Source organism: Dendropsophus ebraccatus, chromosome 14 (genome assembly GCF_027789765.1).
Source record: "Dendropsophus ebraccatus isolate aDenEbr1 chromosome 14, aDenEbr1.pat, whole genome shotgun sequence".
Taxonomy (NCBI): domain Eukaryota; kingdom Metazoa; phylum Chordata; class Amphibia; order Anura; family Hylidae; genus Dendropsophus; species Dendropsophus ebraccatus.
The window spans coordinates 14,997,979-15,025,965 of NC_091467.1; the positions used below are offsets into that span (position 1 = coordinate 14,997,979).

The following is a 27,987-nucleotide window of genomic DNA, read 5'->3' on the forward strand; positions in this document are numbered from 1 at the left end:
AACTCACGTTGCCCATCGCGCACTGTGGGCGGAGGTGACGTAATATGACACACAGGAAGTTGGTATCGGCCATCTTGTAGGTGGCGGAAGAGGGCTCGCGGTAATAGCGTGAATGCGTCGCGCTTGACGTAAAGGAAGAGATTTTCACGGCGTTATGGATGTGGACTAAAGTGGGAGACGTTGTGGAGTGGAGAAACCTCAAAGTTCGCAAGGTAGGGACGAGGGACACGCTGAGATTATAAGGGAGGTGGGGGCAGACGTATGTGATATAGGACAGGGCAGACTGTGTGCTATATACTGTATATTATATAGTTATAATATATATGGTCAGTATAGTGGGATCAGGGACTGTATGTAGTATATATGGTCAGTATAGGAGGATCAGGGACTGTATGTGATATATATGGTCAGTATAGGAGGATCAGGGACTGTATGTGATATATATGGTCAGTATAGGAGGATCAGGGACTGTATGTGATATATATGGTCAGTATAGTGGGATCAGGGACTGTATGTAGTATATATGGTCAGTATAGGAGGATCAGGGACTGTATGTGATATATATGGTCAGTATAGGAGGATCAGGGACTGTATGTGATATATATGGTCAGTATAGGAGGATCGGGGACTGTATGTAGTATATATGGTCAGTATAGGAGGATCAGGGACTGTATGTGATATATATGGTCAGTATAGGAGGATTACAGGGACTGTATGTGATGTATATGGTCAGTATAGGAGGATCAGGGACTGTATGTGATGTATATGGTCAGTATAGGAGGATCAGGGACTGTATGTGATGTATATGGTCAGTATAGTGGGATCAGGGACTGTATGTGATGTATGGTCAGTATAGGAGGATTACAGGGACTGTATGTGATGTATATGGTCAGTATAGGAGGATCAGGGACTGTATGTGATGTATATGGTCAGTATAGGAGGATCAGGGACTGTATGTGATGTATGGTCAGTATAGGAGGATCAGGGACTGTATGTGATATATATGGTCAGTATAGGAGGATCGGGGACTGTATGTGATATATATGGTCAGTATAGGAGGATCAGGGACTGTATGTGATGTATATGGTCAGTATAGTGGGATCAGGGACTGTATGTGATGTATGGTCAGTATAGGAGGATTACAGGGACTGTATGTGATGTATATGGTCAGTATAGGAGGATCAGGGACTGTATGTGATATATGGTCAGTATAGGAGGATCAGGGACTGTATGTGATGTATATGGTCAGTATAGGAGAATTACAGGGACTGTATGTGATATATGGTCAGTATAGGAGGATTACAGGGACTGTATGTGGTATATATGGTCAGTATAGGAGGATCAGGGAGTGTATGTGATATATGGTCAGTATAGGAGGCTCAGGGACTGTATGTAGTATATATGGTCAGTATAGGAGGATCAGGGACTGTATGTGATATATGGTCAGTATAGTGGGATCAGGGACTGTATGTAGTATATATGGTCAGTATAGGAGGATCAGGGACTGTATGTAGTATATATGGTCAGTATAGGAGGATCAGGGACTGTATGTGATGTATATGGTCAGTATAGGAGGATTACAGGGACTGTATGTGATATATGGTCAGTATAGTGGGATCAGGGACTGTATGTAGTATATATGGTCAGTATAGGAGGATCAGGGACTGTATGTGATGTATATGGTCAGTATAGGGGGATCAGGGACTGTATGTGATATATGGTCAGTATAGGAGGATCAGGGACTGTATGTAGTATATATGGTCAGTATAGTGGGATCAGGGACTGTATGTAGTATATATGGTCAGTATAGGAGGATCAGGGACTGTATGTGATGTATATGGTCAGTATAGGAGGATCAGGGACTGTATGTGATATATGGTCAGTATAGGAGGATCAGGGACTGTATGTGATATATTGTCAGTATAGGATGATTACAGGGACTGTATGTGGTATATATGGTCAGTATAGGAGGATCAGGGACTGTATGTAGTATATATGGTCAGTATAGGGGATCAGGGACTGTATAATGTATATGGTCAGTATAGGAGGATCAGGGACTGTATGTGATGTATATGGTCAGTATAGGAGGATCAGGGACTGTATGTGATGTATATGGTCAGTATAGGAGGATCAGGGACTGTATGTGATGTATATGGTCAGTATAGGAGGATCAGGGACTGTATGTGATATATGGTCAGTATAGGAGGATTACAGGGACTGTATGTGATATATGGTCAGTATAGGAGGATCAGGGACTGTATGTGATATATAGTCAGTATAGGAGGATCAGGGACTGTATGTGATATATATGGTCAGTATAGTGGGATCAGGGACTGTATGTGATATATATGGTCAGTATAGTGGGATCAGGGACTGTATGTAGTATATATGGTCAGTATAGGAGGATTCTAGGGACTGTATGTAATGTATATGGTCAGTATAGGAGGATCAGGGACTGTATGTGATGTATATATGGTCAGTATAGTGGGATCAGGGACTGTATGTAGTATATATGGTCAGTATAGTGGGATCAGGGACTGTATGTAGTATATATGGTCAGTATAGTGGGATCAGGGACTGTATGTAGTATATATGGTCAGTATAGGAGGATCAGGGACTGTATGTGATGTATATGGTCAGTATAGGAGGATCAGGGACTGTATGTAGTATATATGGTCAGTATAGGAGGATCAGGGACTGTATGTGATGTATATGGTCAGTATAGGAGGATCAGGGACTGTATGTGATGTATATGGTCAGTATAGGAGAATTACAGGGACTGTATGTGATATATGGTCAGTATAGGAGGATCAGGGACTGTATGTGATGTATATGGTCAGTATAGGAGAATTACAGGGACTGTATGTGGTATATATGGTCAGTATAGGAGGATCAGGGACTGTATGTGATATATATGGTCAGTATAGTGGGATCAGGGACTGTATGTGATATATGGTCAGTATAGGAGGATTACAGGGACTGTATGTGGTATATATGGTCAGTATAGGAGGATCAGGGACTGTATGTGATATATGGTCAGTATAGGAGGATCAGGGACTGTACGTGATGTATGGTTAGTAAAGGAGGATCAGGGACTGTATGTGATATATGGTCAGTATAGGAGGATCAGGGACTGTATGTGATGTATATGGTCAGTATAGGAGGATCAGGGAGTGTATGTGATATATATAGTCAGTATAGGGGGATCAGGGACTGTATGTGATGTATATGGTCAGTATAGGAGGATCAGGGACTGTATGTAATGTATATGGTCAGTATAGGAGGATCAGGGACTGTATGTGATGTATATGGTCAGTATAGGAGGATCAGGGACTGTATGTGATGTATATGGTCAGTATAGGAGGATCAGGGACTGTATGTGGTATATATGGTCAGTATAGGAGGATTACAGGGACTGTATGTGATATATGGTCAGTATAGGGGGATCAGGGACTGTATGTGATATATGGTCAGTATAGGGGGATCAGGGACTGTATGTGATGTATATATGGTCAGTATAGGAGGATCAGGGACTGTATGTGATGTATATGGTCAGTATAGTGGGATCAGGGACTGTATGTAATGTATATGGTCAGTATAGGAGGATTACAGGGACTGTATGTGATATATGTCAGTATAGGAGGATTACAGGGACTGTATGTGATATATGGTCAGTATAGGAGGATTACAGGGACTGTATGTAGTATATATTGTCAGTATAGGAGGATTACAGGGACTGTATGTAGTATATATTGTCAGTATAGGAGGATCAGGGACTGTATGTGATATATGGTCAGTATAGGAGGATCAGGGACTGTATGTGATGTATATGGTCAGTATAGGAGGATCAGGGACTGTATGTGATGTATATGGTCAGTATAGGAGGATCAGGGACTGTATGTGATATATGGTCAGTATAGGAGGATTACAGGGACTGTATGTGATGTATATGGTCAGTATAGGAGGATCAGGGACTGTATGTGATGTATATGGTCAGTATAGGAGGATTACAGGGACTGTATGTGATATATGGTCAGTATAGGAGGATCAGGGACTGTATGTAGTATATATTGTCAGTATAGGAGGATTACAGGGACTGTATGTAGTATATATTGTCAGTATAGGAGGATTACAGGCACTGCAGCTGGTAGATCAGAACAGTTGTGGGGACTGTAATATCTGACACAACCTGTGGCCGTATCCGTTATTAGAGTATATAGATGTGTATATATGTGTCCCCATTGTACAGTTCCCACAGCGGTATCTCCAGCCTGTTGCTCTTTAGCTCCCCCACCTCCATTGTGTCCTGACCATTGCCGCTTCTTCATGTCACGGCATCTCCTCTCTTACCCACCACAATCCCCAATAGAACAGGTCTACATTGTGAGAGTAACCTAGGGTAACAGTATAATTCCCACACGTGTCTGTCGTATTTCCTTCTAGATTGCACCTCGCCTGCTCTGCACTATTCTACCACCGTGTGGTATTCCTCTGTGAGCGGCCATCATGGCGGATTTGGAAGAGTTGAGGAAACTTGAATACCTCTCCTTGGTTTCTAAGGTTTGCACAGAGCTGGATAACCATTTGGGGATCAATGACAAAGATTTAGGTGAGTAATTCAGTGATTCTATGTGACTCATTATAGTCTGAAAGAGTCTTATACAGCTTTTTATCTGTATTCCTGGGTAACGCTTACCCAAAATTTACAGGGATAGGCGGCTACGGGACAGAGACAAAACGATTCTGGCCCCTCAAGCTACTGTGTAGTTTGGATGCTTGGTGTCGGTCAGTCATTGACTGATCGGTGATCCTGTGGATAGTATCAGGATGTTTTTCCTGAGAAACCCCTTTAAGCTGTAGTAAAATAGTAGGATCAGAGTGATACTAAAGTCTAGCAATTTTTACAGGCTCTGTTGACCATGACCTTAAAGCCTTATTCCCACTTTCTGTGCATACTCCGTATATACAGATGGTGTGCATCGGAATGCATTATGGGAACTCCCGGTATGGTGTATTATTATGATGCCGGGAGCCCTGAAACAGTGTAAATCTTCTCTGTACTGTACTGACACAGCCGTGCGGCTGTTAAAGCCTGTATCGTCATGATGCCTGAAGCGCAAAAGCAAGTTTAAACAGCTGCTGTACTGTGTCAGTACAGTACAGAGAAGATTTAGACAGTTTCAGGGCTCCCGGCATCATAATAATACATCATATCGGGAGTTCCCATAATCCAATTACGATGCACGCCATCTTTGCACTGAACGTGGGAGTAAGGCCTAATCGAGACGACAGATGACCACAGGGGAAAAAAGAATCAGACAAGTTAAAGTGTCACTGTTGTGTGTTTTTTTTTTTTTTTTTTTTTTTTTTTTGCAGAAATCAATAGTCCAGACGACTTTAAGAAACTTTGTAATTTGGTTTATTAGGCAAATATGCCAGTATCTGCATTCAAAAGGACTTTCCCCAGCCCTCCCCCTCCCTCCTCTCTCTCATTCACTGCTCATTATCAGGAGATCTCAACTCTTTTACATCAGTCGAGCCCTGTGTAACCTATGGAGTGGGGGGGGGGGAAAGATTAGTCGCCAGCAGAGAGCAGAAAACAAAGGATTACACAGTGTAAGCTGGGAGTGGAAAGCCAGTATTCAGAGATCAGAGAGGTCAGTGCTGACTTCAGAGGAGATGGCCCGGTGATGTAGCTGTAAATTAACTTTTTGTTGTCCTGTTTTGGTGCCTCATCTCCCTCCACCCCTCCCCTCTCCATAGAAAATCATGAAGACAGGGGGAGAGCTTCACACTGCTTTTTCATGATAAAAATGCATTTTTCAGCTAATAAACTCATTACAAAGTTTCTTAAAATCGCCTGTACTATTGATTTCTGCAAAAAAAAAAAAATTTAAACGACAGCAATGGGGCATGGTGCTAGGAATATCGGCGATCCAGTATAGTTGTTTACTGTTGCTTACTAAAAAAACAATGCAAACATATTTGATCCAGCGCCTGCCAGATGTTAATTATGTAGGATTGCTAGACCATCCCAGCCTTAGGGGTCTATTCCACGGAGCGATAATCGGACGATTATTGTTCCGTAGAATAGAGACAATGATCGTGTCATCAGTTGATCGTTTATTAAGGGGTAAACCTAAAATCATGGGGCACCGACTGCGCATCGCTATGTGGAATAGCGATGCGCGGCGGGCGACCAACGATCTCACAAACACCATACTTTACCTAAGCATGCTGCAGGTCTTCTCCTGCGCTCCTTCTCCCGGTCCCGTGCGCAGCAGACCGCTCAGCCAATCACTGGCCGAGACCGCCACGGCCAATGATTGGCTGAGCGGTCTGTCAGCTTGGACAGGCCACTCCGAAGCTGCTGCACGCGGGAACGGGTGGAAGAAGGAGCGCAGGAGAAGCTCTGCAACATGTTTAGGTAAAGTAGGGTGTTTAGTGACTGTACCACCAGGCCCAGGCAGAAGCACTGGAGGCGGGCCGACCGATAGGGTTCCATTGATTCTAATGGAGTCACGTCATGGAGGGGCTGGGGTTTCTTCCCACTAAGGGTGGGTCGGCCCGCCTCCAGTGCTTCAGCCTCAGCCTGGTGGTACAGTCACTTTAAACAAGGGCTGCAAGGACATTCAGTGATTCTACGTGACTAAATGTAGTGTGAAAGAGTCTTATACAGCTTTTTATGTGTATTCCTGGGGAACGCTTACCCAAAATCTAGCAGATTGGCGCTCGTTTACATTATTGATCGGGCCCCCATCGGCCCTTAGGGAATGTTCTCACTACGGAATACATGCAGAAATTTCAAGCAGAGGGCCAGCCGCATGGCCTATGCTTAAAATTTCCTTACGTATTCCATAGTGTGAACATTCCCCTCAAGTTATAACAATATTAAACATGACTTTGCCAGTACAGGCACAGCATCCCTATATTGCTTTCTCTTGCCCTAATAACACAAGGCCAATGTTATCTCTTGCAGCTGAGTTTGTCATCGATCTCGCAGAGAAATCCAATACTTTTGACTCCTTTAAGTCGGCTCTAGAGAAGAATGGAGCAGAATTCACGGTAAGTTTTCTTCTATTTTTCTTGGCTCCCAAGTACAATCTTCCTGCTATCCCACCTGTCTTTTGCTGTGCTTTTGCTTTTTCTGTCAGTAACTATTAAATGTCCAAAACCAAATGGGAAATATATAACTTCAATAGTTGGCCCATAAATCTGCTATAAACTGTGGCCTGCTGTTCATAAGATGCAAGGGCATTACTTCAAGGGGTACTCCAGTGAAACCTTTTTTCCTTTATATGAACTGGTGTTATAAAGTATTATAGATTTTTAATTTACTTCTATTTAATAAAAAATCTTCAGTCTTCCAGTACTTATAAGGTGCTGTATGTCCTGCAGGAAGTGGTGTATTCTTTCCAGTCTGACACAGTGCTCTCCGCTGCCACCTCGGTCCATGTCGGGAACTGTCCAGAGCAGGAGACATTTTCTATGGGGATTTGCTGCTGCTCTGGACAGTTCCTGACTTGGACAGAGGTGGCAGCAGAGAGCACTGTGTCAGACTGGAGAGAATACTCATCAGCTGCAGTATGTCCTGCTGGAAGACTTAATTTTTTTTTTTTTTTTAAGGAGTAATTTACAAATCCAAATCGTTATAACTTTTAGACACAAGTTGATATGAAAGAAAGTCGTCCCCCCCCCCCCCACACACACACACAGAGTACTCATTTAAAGGGGTATTTCACTCATCTCAAATAATTAAACACTAGTCAGCGGATCCTCACTAATCCTGAGAACAAAGGGCACAATGCACTCCAGAATGAGTGGAGTGCGTGGTGCTAAATTCCTCGCCTATGTATTTGAACCTGGGGCTCAGTCCCAGCGGTTGAATTTAAGATTGGAAAATCCCTTTAACCTCCTGATCCCTAATGCAAAATCTATTAACAGCCTCCACCTCACAGTACAGTTACTGGGCTCCTACTCACAGTACAGTTCTATCTTCTGCTCTGAGCTCAAGATCTCTACAACCTTTACCTAATTCTGATGGATTTTTTATCCGTTTTATTTGTGATTCTTAGTAATGTATTTTTTTTCAGACCATATTAACTTGTAAAACCCTTGAAAACCTCTGAAATCATTTGTAAACTCTGATGTGACAATGACTATTCACAGTTCTGGTCTCTTCTCCACAGGACTCTCTCATTAGTAATCTATTGCGTCTGATCCAGACCATGAGGCCGCCGTCAAAGCCATCAACAAGTCAAGGTTTGTCTAGTCTTATTTCTATATACCTCTTGTCATGGATGCTGAGGTTTTCTTTATTTTATGTAGAACCCGTCATGAAAACAAAACCGATCAGTAGTGAGCTGGGAGACAACTGCGCTGCCATGTGCTCCTCTCCCCGCTTTGTCTGGATGAGGAGACTGTTCCATAGACTTGCATTATGCAGCCGTCTCGTCACAGGACACAGAGCTGGGAGAGAACAGACTTCTCCCCGCTCGTTCTCCCAATAGGTCATGATCCAAATGCTCAGACCCTGACCGACCGACTTTTGACATGTCAGGTGGTGTTTTTTTTTTCTTCGTGACATTGTCTCTTTAAATATTTGTAATATGTGTGTTATTGTTGTTGTTGTTGTTGTTATTATTGTTATTATTATTATTATTATTATATTTTTTTATAGAAGCCAGCATAAAGCCCAAATCTGAAAAAGAAAAGATGAAAGAATTATTTCCAGCACTTTGCCGACCAGACAACCCCTGTGTTCGGGTAACTCCTTTACTCCTATTCTTTAGTATTGTTCCTTCTTGGCAGAAAATTTAGGGGGGCAATGATCTGATCAGTGCCCCCTTCTATTTTAAAGGAATTGGGTGGCCACTAGAATGGCTCGCCCTTCCATTCTCTTCTGATGCCTGGCAGTTTCTTTGCTTTTAAATGGGACCTTTTGAAGGATTTGGTTGATATAAGGGTCTGCACTGTATTGCAGAAACTGAGCTGTTCTCCAGGGACTGTGTATTGCAGCATATTCATCACAGTACCAAACACAGCCCATACAGAAGACTGACACTGCTTCTAAAGAGGAAAGCAGACCCTTTCTTATCTTAAAGTGTGACTGTCGTTTAAATTTGTTTTGCAGAAATCAATAGTACAGGCGATTTTAAGAAACTTTGTAATTGGGTTTATTAGCCAAAAAATGCATTTTTATCATGAAAAAGCAGTTTGAAGCTCTCCCCCCTGTCTTCATGGTTCTCTTATGGAGAGGGGAGGGGTGGAGGGGGATGAAGCACCAAAACAGGACAACAAAAAGTTAGTTTACAGCTACATCACCGGGCTATCTCCTCTGAAGTCCGCACTGACCCCTCTGACCTCTGAATACCGGCTTTCACACAGCTTCCACTGTGTAATCCTTTGTTCTCTGCTGGCGATTAATCTCCCTCCTCCCCTCTCCATAGGTTACACAGGGCCCAACTGATGTAAAAGAATTGAGATTTCCTGATAATGAGCAGTGAATGAGAGAGAGGAGGGAGGGGGGGGACCTGGGGAAAATCTTTTTGAATGCAGATAATGGCATATTTGCCTAATAATCCCAATTACAAAGTTTTTAAAAATCGCCTGGACTATTGATTGACAGTGACATTTTAAGCATCCCGATTTACCCTACAATGTTACAGAAGTACTGGTGTCATCAAGAGATGAGCGAATCTTGAGAACGCTGTGGTCCGCCTGAACCAAAGCGTGCAGCATTTGATTACCGGTGGCTAAAAAAGTTGGATGCAGCCTTAAGGCCATAGGCTGTATCCATGTTTTCTAGGGCTCCTCAGGGCTGCATCCAACTTCTTTAGCCACCGGTAATCAAATGCCGCACGCTCTGGTTCAGACGGACCACAGATTGCTCTCAACATTCGCTCATCATCTCTCATGCAGTCTATTGAAAACTTGCCTTTAGCACTTCTTTTAGAAATGTTTCTCATGTAAGATACCAGAAATTACCTGCTTTACAATTATTTCTACTCTTATACTCCCAGCTAAAAGGGCAATTCTGTTTACTTTTTATAGACTATGCTGGATCCAGAGGATATAAAGGTGGCCGCTGATGTCTTGGATCAGCTTGATGCGTTAAAGCCAAGTATGGAGGGTGTGGCGAAAGAGAAGAGCAGTAAACACAAGTAAGTTTTATAGATAGACATATCTATCTATATGTGTGTGTGTGTATATATATATATATATATATATATATATATATATATATATATATATATACACACACACACACAGTCATGGACTGTAATTCAAAGTATATCAGAAAATTTCTAGAGGTCTGGAATATTGAAGCGACAGAAGGCTTCATGTGAGAAGACCTGCAGATACTGTATGAAGCTTTATTCCACAGTAGATGACCATTATGGGACATCAATTTAGCCTGTGTTTTCCAGGACTCCCTAGGACTGAATCCAACATATTTAGCCACCGGTAACCAAATCCTGAATGAGCAGGCTTCCAGATTCTGACAAAAGAACATGGGTGGGGGAGGATGGATAATGCTCTTTATTCTTTAAACACACGTTTCTCTCAACAAATAATATTTCTAGAGATAAGAAGAAAAGAAGTCGCAGTAGAAGCAGAGACAGGAGTAGAAAGCACAAGCACAGATCCCGCTCAAGATCCAGAGACAGGAAAAAGTCAGGGCGACCCAGATCAAGGAGTCGCAGCCCTATCAAGAGTCGACACCGAAGCCCCATCAAGGAGGAACACAAAAGATCTGAAAAGAGTGATGAGCGCTGGAGGGAGAAGCATGTTGACAGACCCCCTCCAGAGGAGCCGGCTATTGGGGATATATACAACGGCAAAGTCACCAGCATTATGCAGTTTGGGTGTTTTGTTCAGCTAGAAGGCTTGAGGTAAGATTTTGTATTTCCCTCTTAAGGCTATGGTCACACTTGGTAAGAGACCGGACGGGTCACGGAACGGCTGGTCTCAGAAAAAATCATCCGGTTGGTACTGCAGTACCGTCCAGATGATCTTTAGCGCCACAGATTTCTGATGCAAGCGTATCCGTGCACGCCCGCATCAGAACTCTCGACTGTACACTATGGAGGGTGCGACTGGAGGCGCTCGCTCGACAGTGTGCGCTGACAGGGTTTTCTGTGGCCGAAACATGTCAGTTTCTCGCGGCGCCGCTAGGGATCCTGGCCGGAGTGTATACGATTCTATAGATGGCAATGTAACGTCTATATTGGTATTAATCACGGCCGTTGTTGCAATCGGCAACAACAGCTGTAGTTTTACAACTATATACATAGTGTCAACATAGCCTAAGATTGGATGATGGTTATTTACAAAGGCCATTGTAAAAATAATGGATTCTTTGCTCACACAGGAAACGCTGGGAGGGCTTGGTGCACATATCAGAGCTGAGAAGAGAAGGACGCGTGGCAAATGTCGCTGATGTTGTCAGCAAAGGTCAAAGAGTAAAAGTCAAGGTGCTTTCCTTCACTGGATGCAAAACCAGCCTGAGCATGAAGGTGCGTGTAAATCTGTGATCCTGGGGGATTGGGGGGGTACAGGTATAGATGCTCCATTTTAAAGTGTCGCTGTCGTTTGTAAAAAGTTTTGATCGGCCGAGTGGTTAGACCGTACCAATCGGGAGAGGACGTACTGTGGCACGGTCCACTCTCCACTCTGTGTAAGAAAAAAAAGAGTTGGGCTCATGATATAAGTTTACACAGCCCGATTCTTTCTTACACGTAGCGGGAAGATTGGTCTGGGTCTAGACACTGAAACCCAGACCGACATCAAAAATTTTACAAACAAAATGTACACTTTTTCTTTCAAATCAACTGATATCAGAAAGTTATATAGATTTGTAATTTACTTCTATTAAAAAATCTCAAGTCTTCCCATACTTATTAGCTGCTGTATGTCATGCAGAAAATGTTTTATTTTCAGTCTGACACAGTGCTCTCTGCTGACATCCCTGGCCGAGACTGGAACTCTGCCTTGGTTTTCTATGAATCCCCAAAGAAAACCTCTCTTGCTCTGGACAGTTCCTGTCTCGGCCACAGGTGGCAGCAGAGAGCACTGTGTCAGACTGAAAATAAAACAACATTTCCGTCAGGACATACAGCAGCTGATGAGTATGGGAAGACTTGACAATTTTTAATAGAAGTAAATTACAAATCTGTATAACTTTCTGACACCAGTTGATTTGAAAGAAAAAGTTTTTCGCTGGACAACCCCTTTAAGTTTACTGTCTGGTTCAAAGACTGTATGTGTGGAAAAGAATAGTGTACTTGTAATCACATCTCCATTTTAATACTTGATGTTTTTTGACTGCAGGATGTAGATCAAGACACTGGAAAAGATCTGAATCCTAACAGGAGGAGGAATCTGGTTGGTGAGAACAATGAGGAGGCTTCAATGAGGAATCCGGACAGACCCAGCCACCTCTCTTTAGTCAACGCCCCAGAGGTTGAAGATGACACCTTGGAGAGAAAACGCCTCACCAAGATCTCTGATCCGGAAAAATGGGAGATTAAGCAGGTGCTGTATCTACATCATTGGAGGAAAACTGTCTCATGTAGTCTTGAGGGATCTAAATTTTGTATAGGCTTTTCAGCAGCTTTCTCCATACACAATAAAGCAATTAAAGGGGAACTTCAGAGAACAAAAATAGTTTTTAAATCAACTGCGGTAAAGTTATATAGACTTGTAATTTGACTTCTGTTTAAAAATCTCCAGTCTTCCAGTCCTTATCAGCTGCTGTATGTCCTGCAGGAAGTGGTGTATTCTTTCCAGTCTGGCACAGTGCTCTCTGCTGCCACCTCCAGAGCAGGAAAGGTTTTCTATAGGGATTTGCTACTTCTCTGTACAGTTCCTAACATGGACAGAGGTGGCAGCAGAGAGCACTGTGTCAGACTGGAAAGAATACACCACTTCCAGCAGGACATACAGCAGCTGATAAGTACTGGAAGACTGGAGATTTTTGAATAGAAGTAATTTACAAATTTGTATAACTTTCTAATTTGAAAACCTTTTTTTCCCCTCTGAAGTACCCCTTTAAGGCCCTTATTTATACTTATATTTATATCTTATTTTTATTTTTGTAATGCTCTTATCCACTGTAAAATCTTTTTTTTTTTTACAGACAGCTTTCAGAAGCAATCTGGATTAAGATTAGGAGTCTCTGAAGCACATTCTTTTATGGTTACTGCATTTTGCATAGATCAATAATACAAGCAAGAGACTTTGTGATATATCTGATTAAGGAAAATGCCTTTCTCCTTTAACCAGGCTCCTCTCCCTCCTTCCCAAACTCATGTTACACTCTGGAAAAACCGCACATTGCCTGTCTGAGATGGACGTTCGTCTCACTGAAGGATCAGGATATATATATATATATATATATATATATATATATATATATATATATATATATATATATATATATAGATATATATTCCATCCCACACTGCTCAGGGCAGCTCTGTAATAGTGAGCTGAGGGTGTTGTGTAGGGGAGCAGGTTCCTTCTCTGTATGCTCAGTATACGCGATTTTTTTTCACTTCTAGACCAAGTTTTGTGCAGTAAGTAATTTGAAGCAAATATTCATATTTCTTTCTTTCTCCCAGATGATTGCAGCCAATGTCCTTTCCAAAGAGGAATTTCCTGATTTTGATGAAGAAACTGGCATCCTGCCCAAAGTAGACGATGAAGAAGGTTTATAATATGTTTTTCCCATCACTGTGCTTCTGTTCACATCGCATCATTTTATTTTTTAAAGGGACGCAACCCCCACCCCGTATTAAAGATTTTCATACTTACCTTCTCAGACCCGGATTCTGATTGTGTTGCAGAGAAATCCCTGCATCTTTTCTTCGTGCTCATTAGGCTAATAAGCAGAGATGAGTCAAACGTTCATAGAAATTCACACATCTGTGATTTCCTATGGACGTCAGAATCGTCTCTGCTCATTAGCATAATGAACTCGAAGAAAAGTGGGGATTTCTCAGCAACGCAACTGGCATTCAGAACGGACTGAGATGGTAAGTATGAAAATCTGTATTACAGGGTAGGGTTTTTGTCCCAGGCCGGAGCATCATGGGTTCCCTTTAAATATATTTACAATTAGCATAGATGCTACATAGAGGCTATGACGGGTATGCCTGTTCCTGGCCATGGGTTATAATGGCATCTGTTTATTGTATATTTAATGTCATCACTTTTTAACAGTTGTCATATCAGTTAGGTGGACCAAATTAATGACATGACTTTTAGCCTATTTTTTTTAAAATCAGATTTTTTTTTTATTAAACTTTTTCAACACAAGGTTACATACACCCCACCCCCCCTTCCCAAAAACAGAAGTGCACAAATTTTTTTGGAAAGGCGATTTTAAGAAACGTTGTAATTGGGTTTATTAGCCGAAAAATGAATTTTTATCATGAAAAAGCAGTTTGAAGCTCGCCCCCTGTCTTCATGATTCTCTTATGGAGAGGGGAGGGGTTGAGGGAGATGAAGCACCAAAACAGGACAACAAAGAGTTAATCAACAGCTACATCACCGGGCTATTTCCTCTGACAGTCAGCACTGACCTCTCTGACCTCTAAATACTGCTTTCATACAGCTCCCGCTGTGTAATCCTTTGTTCTCTGCTGGCGACTAATCTCCCTCCTCCCGCCTCCCCTCTCCATAGATTAGACAGGGCCCGACTGATGTAAACAAGACGAGATATCCTGATAATGAGCAGTGAATGAGAGAGAGGGGGGGGGGGCTGGGGAAAGTCTTTTTGAATGCAGATAATGGCATATTTGCCTAATAAACCCAATTACAAAGTTTCTTAAAATCACCTGGACTATTGATTTCTGCAAAAAAAAAAAAAAAGAATTCAACAGTGACACTTTAGGAATAGGCAATGCCCATGGCATGCAAGGAGTCACTAGCTGTAGTCACTGATCTTAAGCAGAATATAAACAGGCTCGACTGTCTAAGAAACAGAGCCGTGTATTGTTTCTCCTTTTTCTTTTTCTTCCGTTTTTTCCATTTGCGTGTATTCAGATGTTGTAACTTTATTCTTTTGCTATATTCGAGCAGATGAAGATCTGGAAATTGAGCTTGTTGAGGAGGAGCCGCCGTTCCTAAGAGGACACACGAAGCAGAGCATGGATATGAGCCCGATTAAAATCGTGAAGGTACGAAGTCTTGTCATTTAGTATCAGTCTGTAGCCATCTCTGTTCCTTCCATCCAGTTACGCTTCAGCTGTCGTTTTGTCGCAGACTATTGACATTTGTTTTTCTCTAATTCTAGAATCCTGATGGATCCCTCTCTCAGGCGGCCATGATGCAGAGTGCCTTGGCAAAGGAGAGAAGAGAGTTGAAGCAAGCCCAGCGGGAAGCAGAAATGGACTCCATCCCTATGGGCTTAAATAAGCACTGGGTGGATCCTTTGCCTGATGGTTTGTATTCACTTCTATGAACAGAAAACATTATCCTGAAAGGACACGTTAAAAAGCAATAGGTTTTAGTGCAGGGACTGTGTAAGTGAATACACAGGACTGGTTATACCATGATATGACTTGTATTCCGCTATTCCAACAATTCTGGTCCTGCTGCTCAGAGCTTCCACAGGAAATGCCCACTTAGCCGATCACTGGTTGAGGTTTGTCACCAATGTAGCCATTTATTCCCTGAGAGGAGCCTTTCCTATTTATTTAAAGTATCACTGTTTAATTTTTTTTTTTTTATAGAAATCAATAGTACAGGCGATTTTTAAGGAACTTTGTCATTGGGTTTATTAGCTGAAAAATCCGTTTTTATCATAAAAAAAGCAGTTTGAGGGTGCGTTCACACCTACAGGATCTGCAGCTGATTTTCTGCAGCAGATTTCAGTTAAATAACTGAACACAGCATCAAATCTGATGCTGTGTTCAGTTATTTAAATGAAATCTGCTGCAGAAAATCAGCTGCAGATCCTGTAGGTGTGAACGCACCATGAAGCTCTCCCCCCTGTCTTCATGGTTTTCTATGGAGAGGGCAGGGGTGGAGGGAGATGAGGTACCAAAACAGGACAACAAAGAATTACAGCTACATCACCGTGCGATCTCCTCTGAAGTCAGCACTGACCTCTCTGACCTGTGAATACCTGCTTTCACAGAGGTCCTTCTGTATAATCCTTTGTTCTCTGCTCTCTGCTGACTAATCTCCCTCCCCTCCCCATAGATTACACAGGGCCGACTGATGTAAAAGAGTCTAGATTGATCAGTGATTGAGAGAGGAGGGGGGGGGACCTGGGGAAAGTCTTTTTGAATGCAGATAATGGCATATTAGCCTAATAAACCCAATTACAAAGTTTCTTAAAATTGCCTGTACTACTGATTTCTGCAAAAAAAAACAAGAAACGACAGTGACACATTAATGTATTGGCAGATGAGGGTTTTATTATATAGTCATTGGATTCCAGCATCTCCTGTTTGGTGCTTTGTTTGTGTCAGTGAGCGTAATATTCCTTACTTTCCTTGCATTTGTGCTAAATATGTAAAATATGGCGTGAACAGCACATAAAAGGTAATGCTGCAATTGCTGACAATGCAAAATACATGCATACGCATTCATTACACTGATATTTTTCAGGAACAGGATGTTATCCATTAGATGTGTGTTTTTTGTTTTTTTAAATAACCTTTGGTGTTTTTACTTTATAGCTGATGGACGACAAATCGCTGCTAACATGAGGGGTATTGGGATGATGCCCAATGATATTCCGGAATGGAAGAAGCATGCTTTCGGTGGTAATAAGGCTTCTTACGGAAAGAAGACACAAATGTCTATCATTGAACAGAGGGAAAGTCTGCCCATTTATAAGCTGAAGGAGCAGCTGGTTCAGGTAACTGTTCACACTTTACCCATCAAGCAGTAACTGGTCTGAGATTCAGGTGGATTGCAGGGTCATATATACAACACTGTTACATGGAAGGAAACAGGACATGCTGGACAACACAGGCCCAAGTATTGATAGCATTGGGGACAGTGTTTTTATGAAATTATATCTCATCTATATCTATCTGTTTGTATGTGTGTATATATATATATATATATATATATATATATATATATGCGCAAAGAGTTTGTATGTTCTGCAAAGAGTTTGTATGTTCTGCAAAGAGTTTGTATGTTCTGCAAAGAGTTTGTATGTTCTCTTCGTGTTTGGGTGTGAGAGGAAACCCATGCAAAGACATAGAGATAGGTGAAGTGCTGCGGAATCTGTGTGCGCTATACAAATAAAATAAGTACAAATAAAAAGTGTGTGTGTATGTATATAATATATATATATCTACACACATACATACTTGTGTTTCACATCTCCCTCCCTCATGTTATATGCCTTAGTAAGGACAACGACGGATAAGCTTTGAACATATACCATTAATATGAAGCTCTTGCACATTGAGGAGCAGATTTTTTTTTCTATGTTACAAGACATCTTCATCACAGCGACCGTCTGCTCTGTCAGTGATAGATGGGGAATATCATCAAAGATTCTGCTGTCAAAGGCTGAGTGCTGCTTTGATATCGGAATCTCTTGCCAGTAACTCTGCCGTGTTACGTACAGCGTACGGCGTGATGTCTTTTTATCAGTTTTTTACGTTGACATTTTTAGGAAACTGAATATGCTAATCTGTGACTTCAATAAAGAAACATGGGGGTTCTATTGTTGCTGATTTTTAACACAGATCAGTACAAAAGTTTAAAGAGCTTGACTTATTTCTGGGTCTTTTATACTGAGCAGTAATTGGCCTGTATAACCGATAATCCGTTAATGTAGAAAGCTCCTAAAGGGGTATTCTGGGCAAAATAAAAAAAGAGGGCAGGGGCTGGTGGTAAAGAAGTGATACTTACCCATCCCAGTGCCACTGCTCGCAGTCAGCCTCTGATCTCCTGAAATGACATCACCTCATCGAGCGCTTCAGGGTACTGGCGCGTTACTGTGAGCGATGACCATTTATCCCAGCCCCAGCAAGCACTTCTGAAGCCGTCTGCAGTGACCAGCCGTCTGCGTCTCATCTGGGACCAGAAACCATGGCCATCTATAGTAATGGACTTGAACTTGTCCCCCAATGCCACAATATTTGTTCAGCATAGATTCGGACTCAAAAACAACACTAAAAAGTTTCCATTGTTTCTCCAGTCAGATTGCCATGGTTGGTTAGTTGCACGTTATAAAGCCTTTTTGTTAATAATGTTCTAGTGTATAGTAAACTTGTAATAACGTAAATGTTCTTTTCATCCTCCCCCCCCCAAGGCCGTTCACGACAACCAGATCTTAATCGTCATTGGTGAAACCGGTTCAGGAAAGACCACCCAAATCACTCAATATCTGGCTGAAGCTGGTTACACAACAAGGGGTAAAATTGGATGCACCCAGCCCAGGAGAGTGGCCGCCATGTCTGTCGCGAAGCGTGTGTCTGAGGAATACGGCTGCTGCTTGGGTCAGGAGGTGGGTTGTTGCACTTCATCTTTCTTCCATGATGAAGGATAGAAAAGTAACCTGCCCCAGCGATCAGCTTATAGCTGTAGGTTTGGCTTCTGCAATAACCTGATATCACTGGGGGAGAGGTTACAGCTCTCCACACATTGCTTTTGTGCCAGTATAAATTGGATCTGCTCCTTTTCAATGGCTTCAGCTAATAGTGATGGTTGCATCAGTGCATGATTGACGGAGATCCAACTGGGTAACTCTACGGTCAGCACCATCATATTTCACCATCACTTTCATTATTCACCGGTGTTACCAAGTTCTATACACTCAAGCATCATATATCTTCTACAATTCACCTTTCTCTATAACTTTTCTATTGTTTCCACTTGATGCTACTATGGTTGACCTTTTCTCTCCACGGCTTGTCTAGCTTTTTGCCATTGGTCACCGCATTACCGCTCACCCATGTTACCAGCCCATCAGACTCCTCTTTGTATACATTGTCATGGAAATAACGTGTCTTATCGATCTGTACCTGCAGGTTGGATATACCATTCGATTTGAAGATTGCACAAGCCCAGAGACTGTCATTAAATACATGACAGATGGTATGTTACTTAGAGAGTGCCTGATAGATCCTGATCTGACTCAGTACGCCATTATCATGCTTGACGAAGCTCATGAGAGGACAATCCACACCGATGTGCTGTTTGGCCTTCTAAAGAAGGTAAGTAGATGGTAGATTGTCTTTTATTTCCCTGTAATACTTTACATTACCGGTTTAAAGCAATACCATTTTGCTAGGAAATTGCTTCGGGTCCATCCTTTGAGACACGGTATCGATGTAGCACTTCCTGTCACACTTCCCCCCCCCCCCCCCCCCCCCCGTACAGCAGCACCTTGGCCTCCCAATGTGCAGGTATCTGCAGCACAGGCCGAGAGGAGGTGGTTATAATGAACTCAATCCATGCTGCAGGGCTCCTCTTGCGCTCTGCTTCTCCCCGGGTCCCGCACGCTGCAGCTCCAAAGCGGCCTGTCTCAGCTAACAGGCTGCTCATCCAATCGCTAGCTGCGGCGGTCCCAATCACTAGCTGCGGTGGCCGCTCTGAAGCTATAGTGTGCGGGACCCAGGGAGAAGCTGAGTGCAAAAGGAGCCCTGCAGCATGGATAGGTAATGTATACAGTTTGGAAATCGTCAGCCGCCGGCCACGCACCGCTATTACACGTAGCGATGTACTGTCTGTGCCAGACAATTATTATATGTCCAAACCTATATCAACGATCAGCCGATGATCGTTGTCATCGGCTGATCATTGTACTATTACACGGAACGATAATCGCCCGGATAGGGCTGGTTATCGTTCCGTGTAATAGGGCCCTAAGAGTTCAGAAAGGTCCTGGATACATTTCTGGAGTTTTTAGATTCTGGGGAAGGGTCAGTGATTTATTCGTATTGACAGATTTGAAGTTGAGAGCAAATTATTTTCTCACTAAGATGAGGAAAATTGGTTTCTACATAATGGGATTGTTTGCCTTCCTCTAGATCAACACTGTAGGCTAAGGCCGCATTCACACATCCCATTAGATCCCATTGGTTTCTACATGCCTATTCACACGTCCGCAATTCTTGCTGATCCTCAGTAAGGCCGTGGTGCGTGCTGCAAAAAAAAAAAAAAACCCAGTCCCAGTGCGGCACAGCCACATCAATAGTAGTCAATGAGATCCACGTTTTTTTTTTTGTTTTTTTTTGCAGACGTTCTATTCCCGAGCACTGGCCGGGCATGAAGGACTGCTATGTGTACATATCCCCGTCTCAGAGGGGGGAGGGGGTTTCATCACACTGGGCTGCGGTTCAAAATATAAAAACACTGCGGCAATAGCATCACCGCACCGGTCTATTCATGTTAATATGTATCTAGTACTACATCGGCTTTAAAGCGTAACTATCATTTCAGGGTCATTTTTTTTAAAATCAACAAATATCCATAGTACAAGCGATTTTAAGAAACTCTGTAATAGGTTTTATTTACCAAAAGAGTTTCCGTCTGTACTGAAAAAGCTGTTTTCCTAGCCCCCCCCCCCCCTCACTTCAGAAGAAGCAGGATTTCTCTGTCCATTATGGTCTATGGAGAGGGGAGGGGCTGAGAGAAGTGAGTGAGCACAGAGGAGTCCTCCACAGCACAACACCCTGCAATCTTCTCTCAACAAGTTCCTAGATAAGCACTGACCTTTCTGACTCCTGAACCCAGCGTTTTAAGTGCCCAGACAGTCTACAAACAGCTGACCTTCATGTCTCTTCTTCCTGCTCACTCCTCTCCCTTGCCCCCCCCCCATAGGAAATAATGGACAGAGCAGAACCCATCTTCACTTACTTCTCTGTAATGAAGACGGATTTGCCTGATAATGCACAGATAAGAAGTGAGGGGGGGGGGAGGCTGGGAAATAGCTTTTTGAGTACAGAAAGAGACTTTTTTTGCCATATAAAACCTATTATAGTGTCTCTTAAAATCGCTTTTAATACTGATTTCTGCAAAAAAAATAATAATAATAATGACAGTTACACTTTAACAATCATCTTCCCCTTTTCTGCTGTTCCACAAATAAATATGGGTTATGGAAGCGTTACGGACAAAATTTTTGCAGATGAAGATTGCGAGCAATTGCAGACTTCATCTACAGTCCTAAAAAACTACTGAAAGTGTGAATATAGCCTAATAGGCTAACCTGGATGACCTTACAGATATACTGGGTAAACAGATATGAAGGGTTTTGATCCCTGTATTGTCTAGGGAGCCTCTAATGCATAATGGTTCCAGATTAGCTTTTTTTTTTTGTATTAACTTTTTCTTATTTTCCCTGCAGACAGTACAAAAACGCGCCGATATGAAGCTGATTGTGACGTCGGCCACTTTGGACGCCGTGAAGTTCTCTCAGTATTTCTACGAGGCTCCGATTTTCACCATTCCTGGTCGAACGTACCCAGTAGAGATTCTTTACACTAAGGAGCCTGAGACCGATTACCTGGACGCCAGTCTCATTACCGTCATGCAGATCCATCTGACCGAACCTCCAGGTTTGTAGTTGATTCAAGTCTAATTCCATTATTTTATGCCGTTTGCGTTTCCGTAAAAGTCTTTCGCTTGGTTGATACCTGTCCAATGCAAAGACTGAGGCTGTGTTCACACATGCTGTAACGCAATATGAATGCATCACTACATTTAATTTCTGTCCAGCCGTCCTACATTGTGTTAAAGGGCTACTCTGGCAAAAAAAAATTTCTTTGAAATTAACTGATTTCAGAAAGCTATATAGATTTGTAATTTACTTCTATTTAAAAATGTCAAGTCTTCCAGTACTTATCAGCTGCTGTATGTCCTACAGCAAGTGGTGGATTCTTTCTAGTCTGACACAGTGCTCTCTGCTGCCACTGATTTTCTATGAAGATTTGCTACTACTCTGGACAGAGGTGGCAGCAGAGAGCACTGTGTCAGACTGAAAACAAAACACCACTTCCTGCAGGACATACAGCAGCTGAAAAGTACTGGAAGACTTGAGATTTTTTTTAATAGGAATAAATTACAAATCTGTATAACTTTCTGAAACCAGTTGATTTAAAGAAAAGATTTTTTTTTTTGCCAGAGTACCCCTTTAATGCAATGAAACTCCAATGTGTGTGAATATACCCTTATGTCCAGGCGTCTCTCCTTACACTATTGCATATACATCTTGGGGTTCCTAGCAGTGTGTTACATGGTTGCTGTAGGCACTGCACACAGATGCTGGAAGTTGCCATGTTGCGCAGTAGTGTTTCACTGTAAAGGCTTCAACATTATATTAAACTCATTTTTTCTTATTTTAGGTGATATTTTGGTTTTCCTTACTGGTCAAGAGGAAATTGACACGGCTTGTGAAATCCTGTATGAGAGAATGAAGTCCCTTGGTCCTGATGTGCCCGAGCTGATCATACTGCCTGTATATTCTGCATTACCCAGTGAGATGCAGACAAGGATTTTTGACCCAGCTCCTCCGGGTAGCAGAAAGGTATTGGAAATTAAGTAAATTGATTGATATCAATTAGATTTAGGTTATAGGTTCACGTCTCCTACACTCCCACACTACAGTATATGCCCTTAAAGGGTTGTCAGAGATGAATAAAAAATGCATCTGTTCTAGTCCTCCCTGCTGCCCATGTTTACTTCACTGTGTGACACGCTCTGGTGGTGATGTCCCTAGTCACCCTGCAACCAATCACTGGTCTAAGTGGTCTTGTACAGACCACCGCTGAGGCTATTAATTGGCTGCCAAGAGCCTGTGGGAGGGAGCAGAGGAGAGTGCCTCTTCCATAACAGGAACATAAACAGAGCCGACATGGAGGGCCATAGTGGTGGTGTTGGTCTCTGAAAGCAGAAGACACGTCACTCTAATGTATTTTATTAAATAATAATAATAAAATTATTTTTATAAACCATTTATAGCCTATAGCTTGTAATAACATTGCAGCATAGTAAGGACCATTCCAGCTATTGCGCACTAGGTGGCACCAAAGTACACAAGACTAACCAAGCCGTAATAAGAGTGTAGTAGAACATTGAGGTTGACCTTTATAATACATTTTCTGATGTGGCATCCATTGGTAGCATAACACCTCTTATGCTACATATGCTATATATATATATATATATATATATATATATATATATATAATTAGAGAGAGAGAGAGACTTTCCGTTGACTTTCATTATTTAAAAAAACACACACATAGAAACCTGCCATGTTTTTCTGTACGTTTAGAAGTAGCCATTGAAAAACGGATTCGTTAATCTGACTGCAAAAATGCTATGTGAACCCAGCCTAAGTCACATCTAGTTAATATGGAAAAGATAGTATTCACAGTATATGTGTGTTACATTTCTCACTCCTGTGCTTATGTTTCCAGGTTGTTATTGCCACCAACATTGCCGAGACCTCGCTTACTATCGATGGGATCTACTATGTGGTCGACCCCGGCTTTGTGAAGCAGAAAGTCTATAACTCAAAAACTGGAATTGATCAACTTGTGGTGACTCCCATCTCACAGGTGAGTAATAGGAGGTTCCATGTGATAGGTGTTATTACTGTACACCCCTAAGCTGATGAAGGCCATGCTTGGCCGAAATGCGTCCTTGTACCATATGTTTGCTACACTACAATAAAGAAGCATAATTTACTTGGTGAGTGCCGGGCTCTTCCTAATATCTGAACATTTTTCTCACCTCGAGCGGAAGTGCCGTCTTCTACATATTTCTACATTACTGTACACAAGAGCGGCTGCTGAATCCTAGAGGTCATTTGTGATTTCGGTCTGCAGCTCCGCAGAAGAATCATAAATTTCAAAGGTGGATTTTGTGTCTGACAGAAGAATACCCACCCAAAATAAATATCACTTTTTAGGTTGAATTGTTGTAAAATGTCACATTTGATATTGTTGCAGCTTCTTTACCTTTTTTTCTTCTTTTAAAGGCCCAAGCCAAGCAGCGAGCAGGCCGAGCTGGGAGGACGGGTCCTGGGAAGTGTTACCGCCTTTACACCGAACGTGCTTATCGGGATGAGATGTTGACTACCAATGTGCCTGAGATCCAGAGAACCAACTTGGCCAGCACAGTCTTGTCACTTAAGGTACAGTAGATCTCATGTGCTGCATTTGTAACAGGTAACTGGCAGCCATCATGAGCGCAACAAGTCCGATCGTTGAGCATTTGAATACCGGTGGCTGAAGAAATTGGATACAGTCCTTAAAAATCCCGAAAAACATGGATACCCCTTATGGCCTATGACTGTATCCATGTTTTCCGGGACTCCCTAGGGCTGCATCCAACTCCTTCAGCCACCGGTAATCAAATATGGAACGATTATACTTGAGAATGCTCCAGTTGGGCTCATCTCTAATCTTTTTTTCCTTTATGGTGCTGGTTCAGTTGCACCGATCTCTTGAGTGCATTGTGGACTGGTGAAGGACAGAATAACCTTGTGGCATCCACTGGTTACAGCTATGTAACATTACATTTTTGATGCAACCAATCTTTTTCTTTTTTAAATCCCGTTTATTTGCTGCACCCTAAACCAATTCCTTTTGTTTTACATGAAGGCGATGGGTATCAATGATCTGCTGTCTTTCGATTTCATGGATGCCCCTCCTATGGAGACCCTCATCACAGCCATGGAGCAGTTGTACACCCTTGGTGCTCTGGATGATGAAGGCTTGCTGACACGCTTGGGGAGAAGGGTAAGCATGGCACACACACACACACACACACACACACACACACACCCCTAGATGTAAATGTACCTAACTCATGATCTTCTTTTTAGATGGCGGAGTTCCCCCTAGAGCCCATGCTGTGTAAGATGCTGATCATGTCTGTACATCTCGGCTGCAGTGAGGAGATGCTGACTATTGTCTCTATGCTATCTGTGCAAAATGTCTTCTACAGACCAAAGGTATGCAATAATCTGACATAATGGCTGTATGGAAGGAGTGTCAAATTCAGGCTTTTAAAGGGAACCTGTCACCCCCCGTGCCGGGGTGACAGGCTCCCGACCCCTCGTTAGAGCCCCCTATACTCACCTAATGCCGCCGGGTCCCGCTTCTGGATCCGGTCGGGTGACGGAGATCTCAGCCGCTGCAGCCCAACACTCATAGAGAGTCCAACACTCGGAGCGTCGGACTCTCCTGTCATTCTCTATGGGTGTTGGACTAATCTCTCAGAGTGCGCGCCGGGCTGCAGCGGCTGAGATCTCCGTCGCCCGACCGGATCCAGAAGCGGGACCCGGCGGCATTAGGTAAGTATAGGGGGCTCTAACGGGGGGTCGGGAGCCTGTCACTCCGGCACGGGGGGGGGGGGGGGTGACAGGTCCTCTTTAGGGCTCGTTCCCACTGAGCAAAAGCAGCTGAATTTCTGCGCTGAATCAGCGCTGAAATTTCAGCCGTTAAAATAGGTGCAGAGCTAATTTCCATTGTGTTGAATGGAAATTCTGCTCTGCAGTTCACACAGTGGAATTTCCGCACTGAACTAATCCGCTTTCCGCCAGAAGAATGAACATGTTCATTCTTCCGCTAGCGGAAGCCTATACAAATCAATGGGGCTCTGATTTTCTGTTTCAGCGCGGATTCAGCGCGGATTCAGCGCGGAATACAAGCGGAATACAAGCGGAAATTACTCGCTGAATCAGCGCGGAAATGGGGAAAAGGGGGGGGAGGAGGATTCTAGTATATGTTCTGGTATAGTCTAGTTTACTCACCAAATACTCGCTGAATTTCAGCGCTGAATGCATGCGGATTCAGCGCGGATTCCTCGAGTATTCCGCGCTGAATTTGTCAAGAGCTGATTACGAGCTGAACACTTTCCTAGCAGAATACGCAGGGATTCTGCTTGCATTCTGCTTATATTCTGCTCGGAATTCAGTGTCAGTTGATTTCAGGCGGAAATATTTCCTTGCGTAATCCGCTCCTTTTGCTCTGTGTGAACGTAGCCTTAAGCTGTTTCTAAACTACATTTCCTACAAAAATGACTGACAGGGAGGAAGCCAATAGCTCACTCTCTGTCAGTGAGCGCTCAGTTACTGTGCAGAGTGCAGCTCAGTATACAGGTATACTGAGCTGCAGCAGGGGTCCGGACTGCTGGCCTCCACGATCTGCCAGTTGAGGACCCCTGTGCTAGTGATATGCTATCACTTAAGAAGATAGGAGTGATGGTGGGAAGTAGTTTTAGGTTGAGTTTCTATGGACTTTAGTCACTGCTGGATTTGTCCTTTTATACTTTCCCTTTTTATTTGTTGCAGGATAAACAAGCTCTCGCTGACCAGAAAAAGGCCAAGTTCCACCAGACAGAAGGAGACCACCTAACACTGCTGGCGGTCTACAACTCCTGGAAAAACAACAAGTTCTCCAATCCGTGGTGTTACGAGAACTTTATTCAGGCTCGCTCTTTACGACGGGCCCAAGATATCCGTAAACAGATGTTGGGCATTATGGACAGGTATTGGGAGTTACTATACACCAGTATTGATCCTCCTGCTATGTTTTTACATCATTGTGAGCGTCTTGACTTGTCTTTTAATATATTATTTCCTTTTACAGACATAAACTGGACGTCGTGTCCTGTGGAAAAGCAACAGTGAGAGTCCAGAAAGCTATATGCAGTGGCTTCTTCCGAAACGCGGCCAAGAAGGATCCCCAGGAAGGATACCGGACCCTTATAGACCAACAAGTGGTCTATATCCACCCATCTAGTGCCCTGTTCAACAGGCAGCCTGAATGGTAAGCGAGCACTTTACTTTATACCTAGGAATGACCTAAAGGAGAACATCACATCTTGATTCCATGTAATTCTTTGTCATATGGCTGTCTGATCACTTTATTATTTTTTTATTTTTTGTTGTTGTTTTTATTGCTGATACCACAATAAAGAATGAGAGCGCTGGGTCCCTGTGGCTGCCTAACTACCCCATCATCCAAAAGGGGATTACATTTTCAGTACACTTCTAGTTAATTCTGTCTACAATGAAAAGTTGTAGAATTTTCCTATATTCTTTGTCAATTTTTATTGACTTTCAAAATGTTAGCTTACTGGCATTTAAAGGGGCACTCCAAAAATTCTTTCAAATCAACTGGCGCCAAAAAGTTTTATAACTTAGTAATTTTCTTGTATTTAAAAATTTCCAGTCTTCCAGTACTTTTCAGCTGCTGTATGTCCTGCAAAAAGTGATTTATTCGTTCCAGTCTGACACAGTGCTCTCTGCTGCCACCTCTGTCCATGTCAGGAACTGTCCAGAGCAGTACAAATCCCCATAGAAAACCTCTCCTGCTCTGGACAGTTCCTGACATGGACAGAGGTGGCAGCAGAGAGCACTGTGTCAGACTGGAGAGAATGCATCACTTCCTGCAGGTTATACAGCAGTACTAGACTACTTAAGTTTAAAAAAAATAGCAAAAAATGTTATTTTCCTAATGTTTATTTTGCTCTCTACAGGGTTGTGTACCATGAATTAGTCTTAACCACCAAGGAGTACATGCGGGAAGTGACAACCATAGACCCCCGGTGGCTTGTAGAGTTTGCCCCTGCTTTCTTCAAGGTTTCTGATCCAACTAAACTGAGCAAGCAGAAGAAACAGCAGCGCCTGGAGCCCCTGTATAACCGCTACGAGGAGCCCAATGCCTGGAGAATTTCCCGCGCCTTCAGACGCCGGTGATTTACCTGACAGCAGTAAGAACTTCCTGGGACCTTCAGAAGCTTTGGCAGCCGCAGCCATTGGACTCGCTTTATGTTGGACAGACGCCACCACTGTTCACTCTGTATAAAAATTATATTTTTTAAATGTTTAATGTTGAGTTAGTTTCGGCCTTGAGCATTTTAACCTGGGTGCTTCTTCCGAGCCTCGATCTGTTGGTTCTAATAGTCATATAGGAAAGCTTGTATGGTTATTAGGACTGTGTTTAGACCAGACTATGGGGGCTGTTGGTTTGGGGGATTAGGTAAGCC

General features: G+C 42.8%; 1 protein-coding gene and 1 pseudogene across 2 annotated transcripts; one reads left to right on the forward strand and one right to left on the reverse strand.

Moving 5' to 3' along the window:
- The window catches only part of LOC138772585 (catenin alpha-1 pseudogene), a 719,716-nt pseudogene that overhangs the window by 44,766 nt on the left and 646,963 nt on the right, over positions 1-27,987 (reverse strand).
- On the forward strand, positions 89-27,823 carry DHX8 (DEAH-box helicase 8). Of its 2 annotated transcripts, XM_069953830.1 has the most exons (24): positions 89-212; positions 4,444-4,609; positions 6,980-7,065; positions 8,190-8,262; positions 8,681-8,766; positions 10,054-10,163; positions 10,587-10,895; positions 11,375-11,519; positions 12,334-12,537; positions 13,626-13,713; positions 15,088-15,185; positions 15,302-15,449; positions 16,695-16,876; positions 18,293-18,487; positions 19,011-19,196; positions 21,332-21,542; positions 22,329-22,510; positions 23,406-23,546; positions 23,969-24,124; positions 24,594-24,731; positions 24,818-24,946; positions 26,288-26,484; positions 26,586-26,765; positions 27,478-27,823. In XM_069953830.1, the coding sequence occupies exons 2-24, from the start codon at positions 4,507-4,509 to the stop codon at positions 27,695-27,697; spliced, it is 3,567 nt and encodes a 1,188-aa protein (XP_069809931.1). In that variant the 5' UTR covers positions 89-212; positions 4,444-4,506; the 3' UTR covers positions 27,698-27,823. The 2 variants fall into 2 exon arrangements, with proteins under 2 accessions (XP_069809931.1, XP_069809932.1); XM_069953831.1 differs by lacking the exons at positions 89-212; positions 4,444-4,609; positions 6,980-7,065; ... (7 more) ...; positions 15,088-15,185; positions 15,302-15,449 and adding an exon at positions 15,958-16,047.

Coding starts and splice junctions, on each gene's coding strand:
- DHX8 (XM_069953830.1), top strand. CDS start 4,507: ATGGCGGATTTGGAAGAGTTGAGGAAACTTGAATACCTCTCCTTGGTT. Junction 7,066..8,189: donor AGAATGGAGCAGAATTCACG/GTAAGTTTTCTT, acceptor TCTTCTCCACAG/GACTCTCTCATTAGTAATCT. Junction 19,197..21,331: donor TGTTTGGCCTTCTAAAGAAG/GTAAGTAGATGG, acceptor TTTTCCCTGCAG/ACAGTACAAAAACGCGCCGA.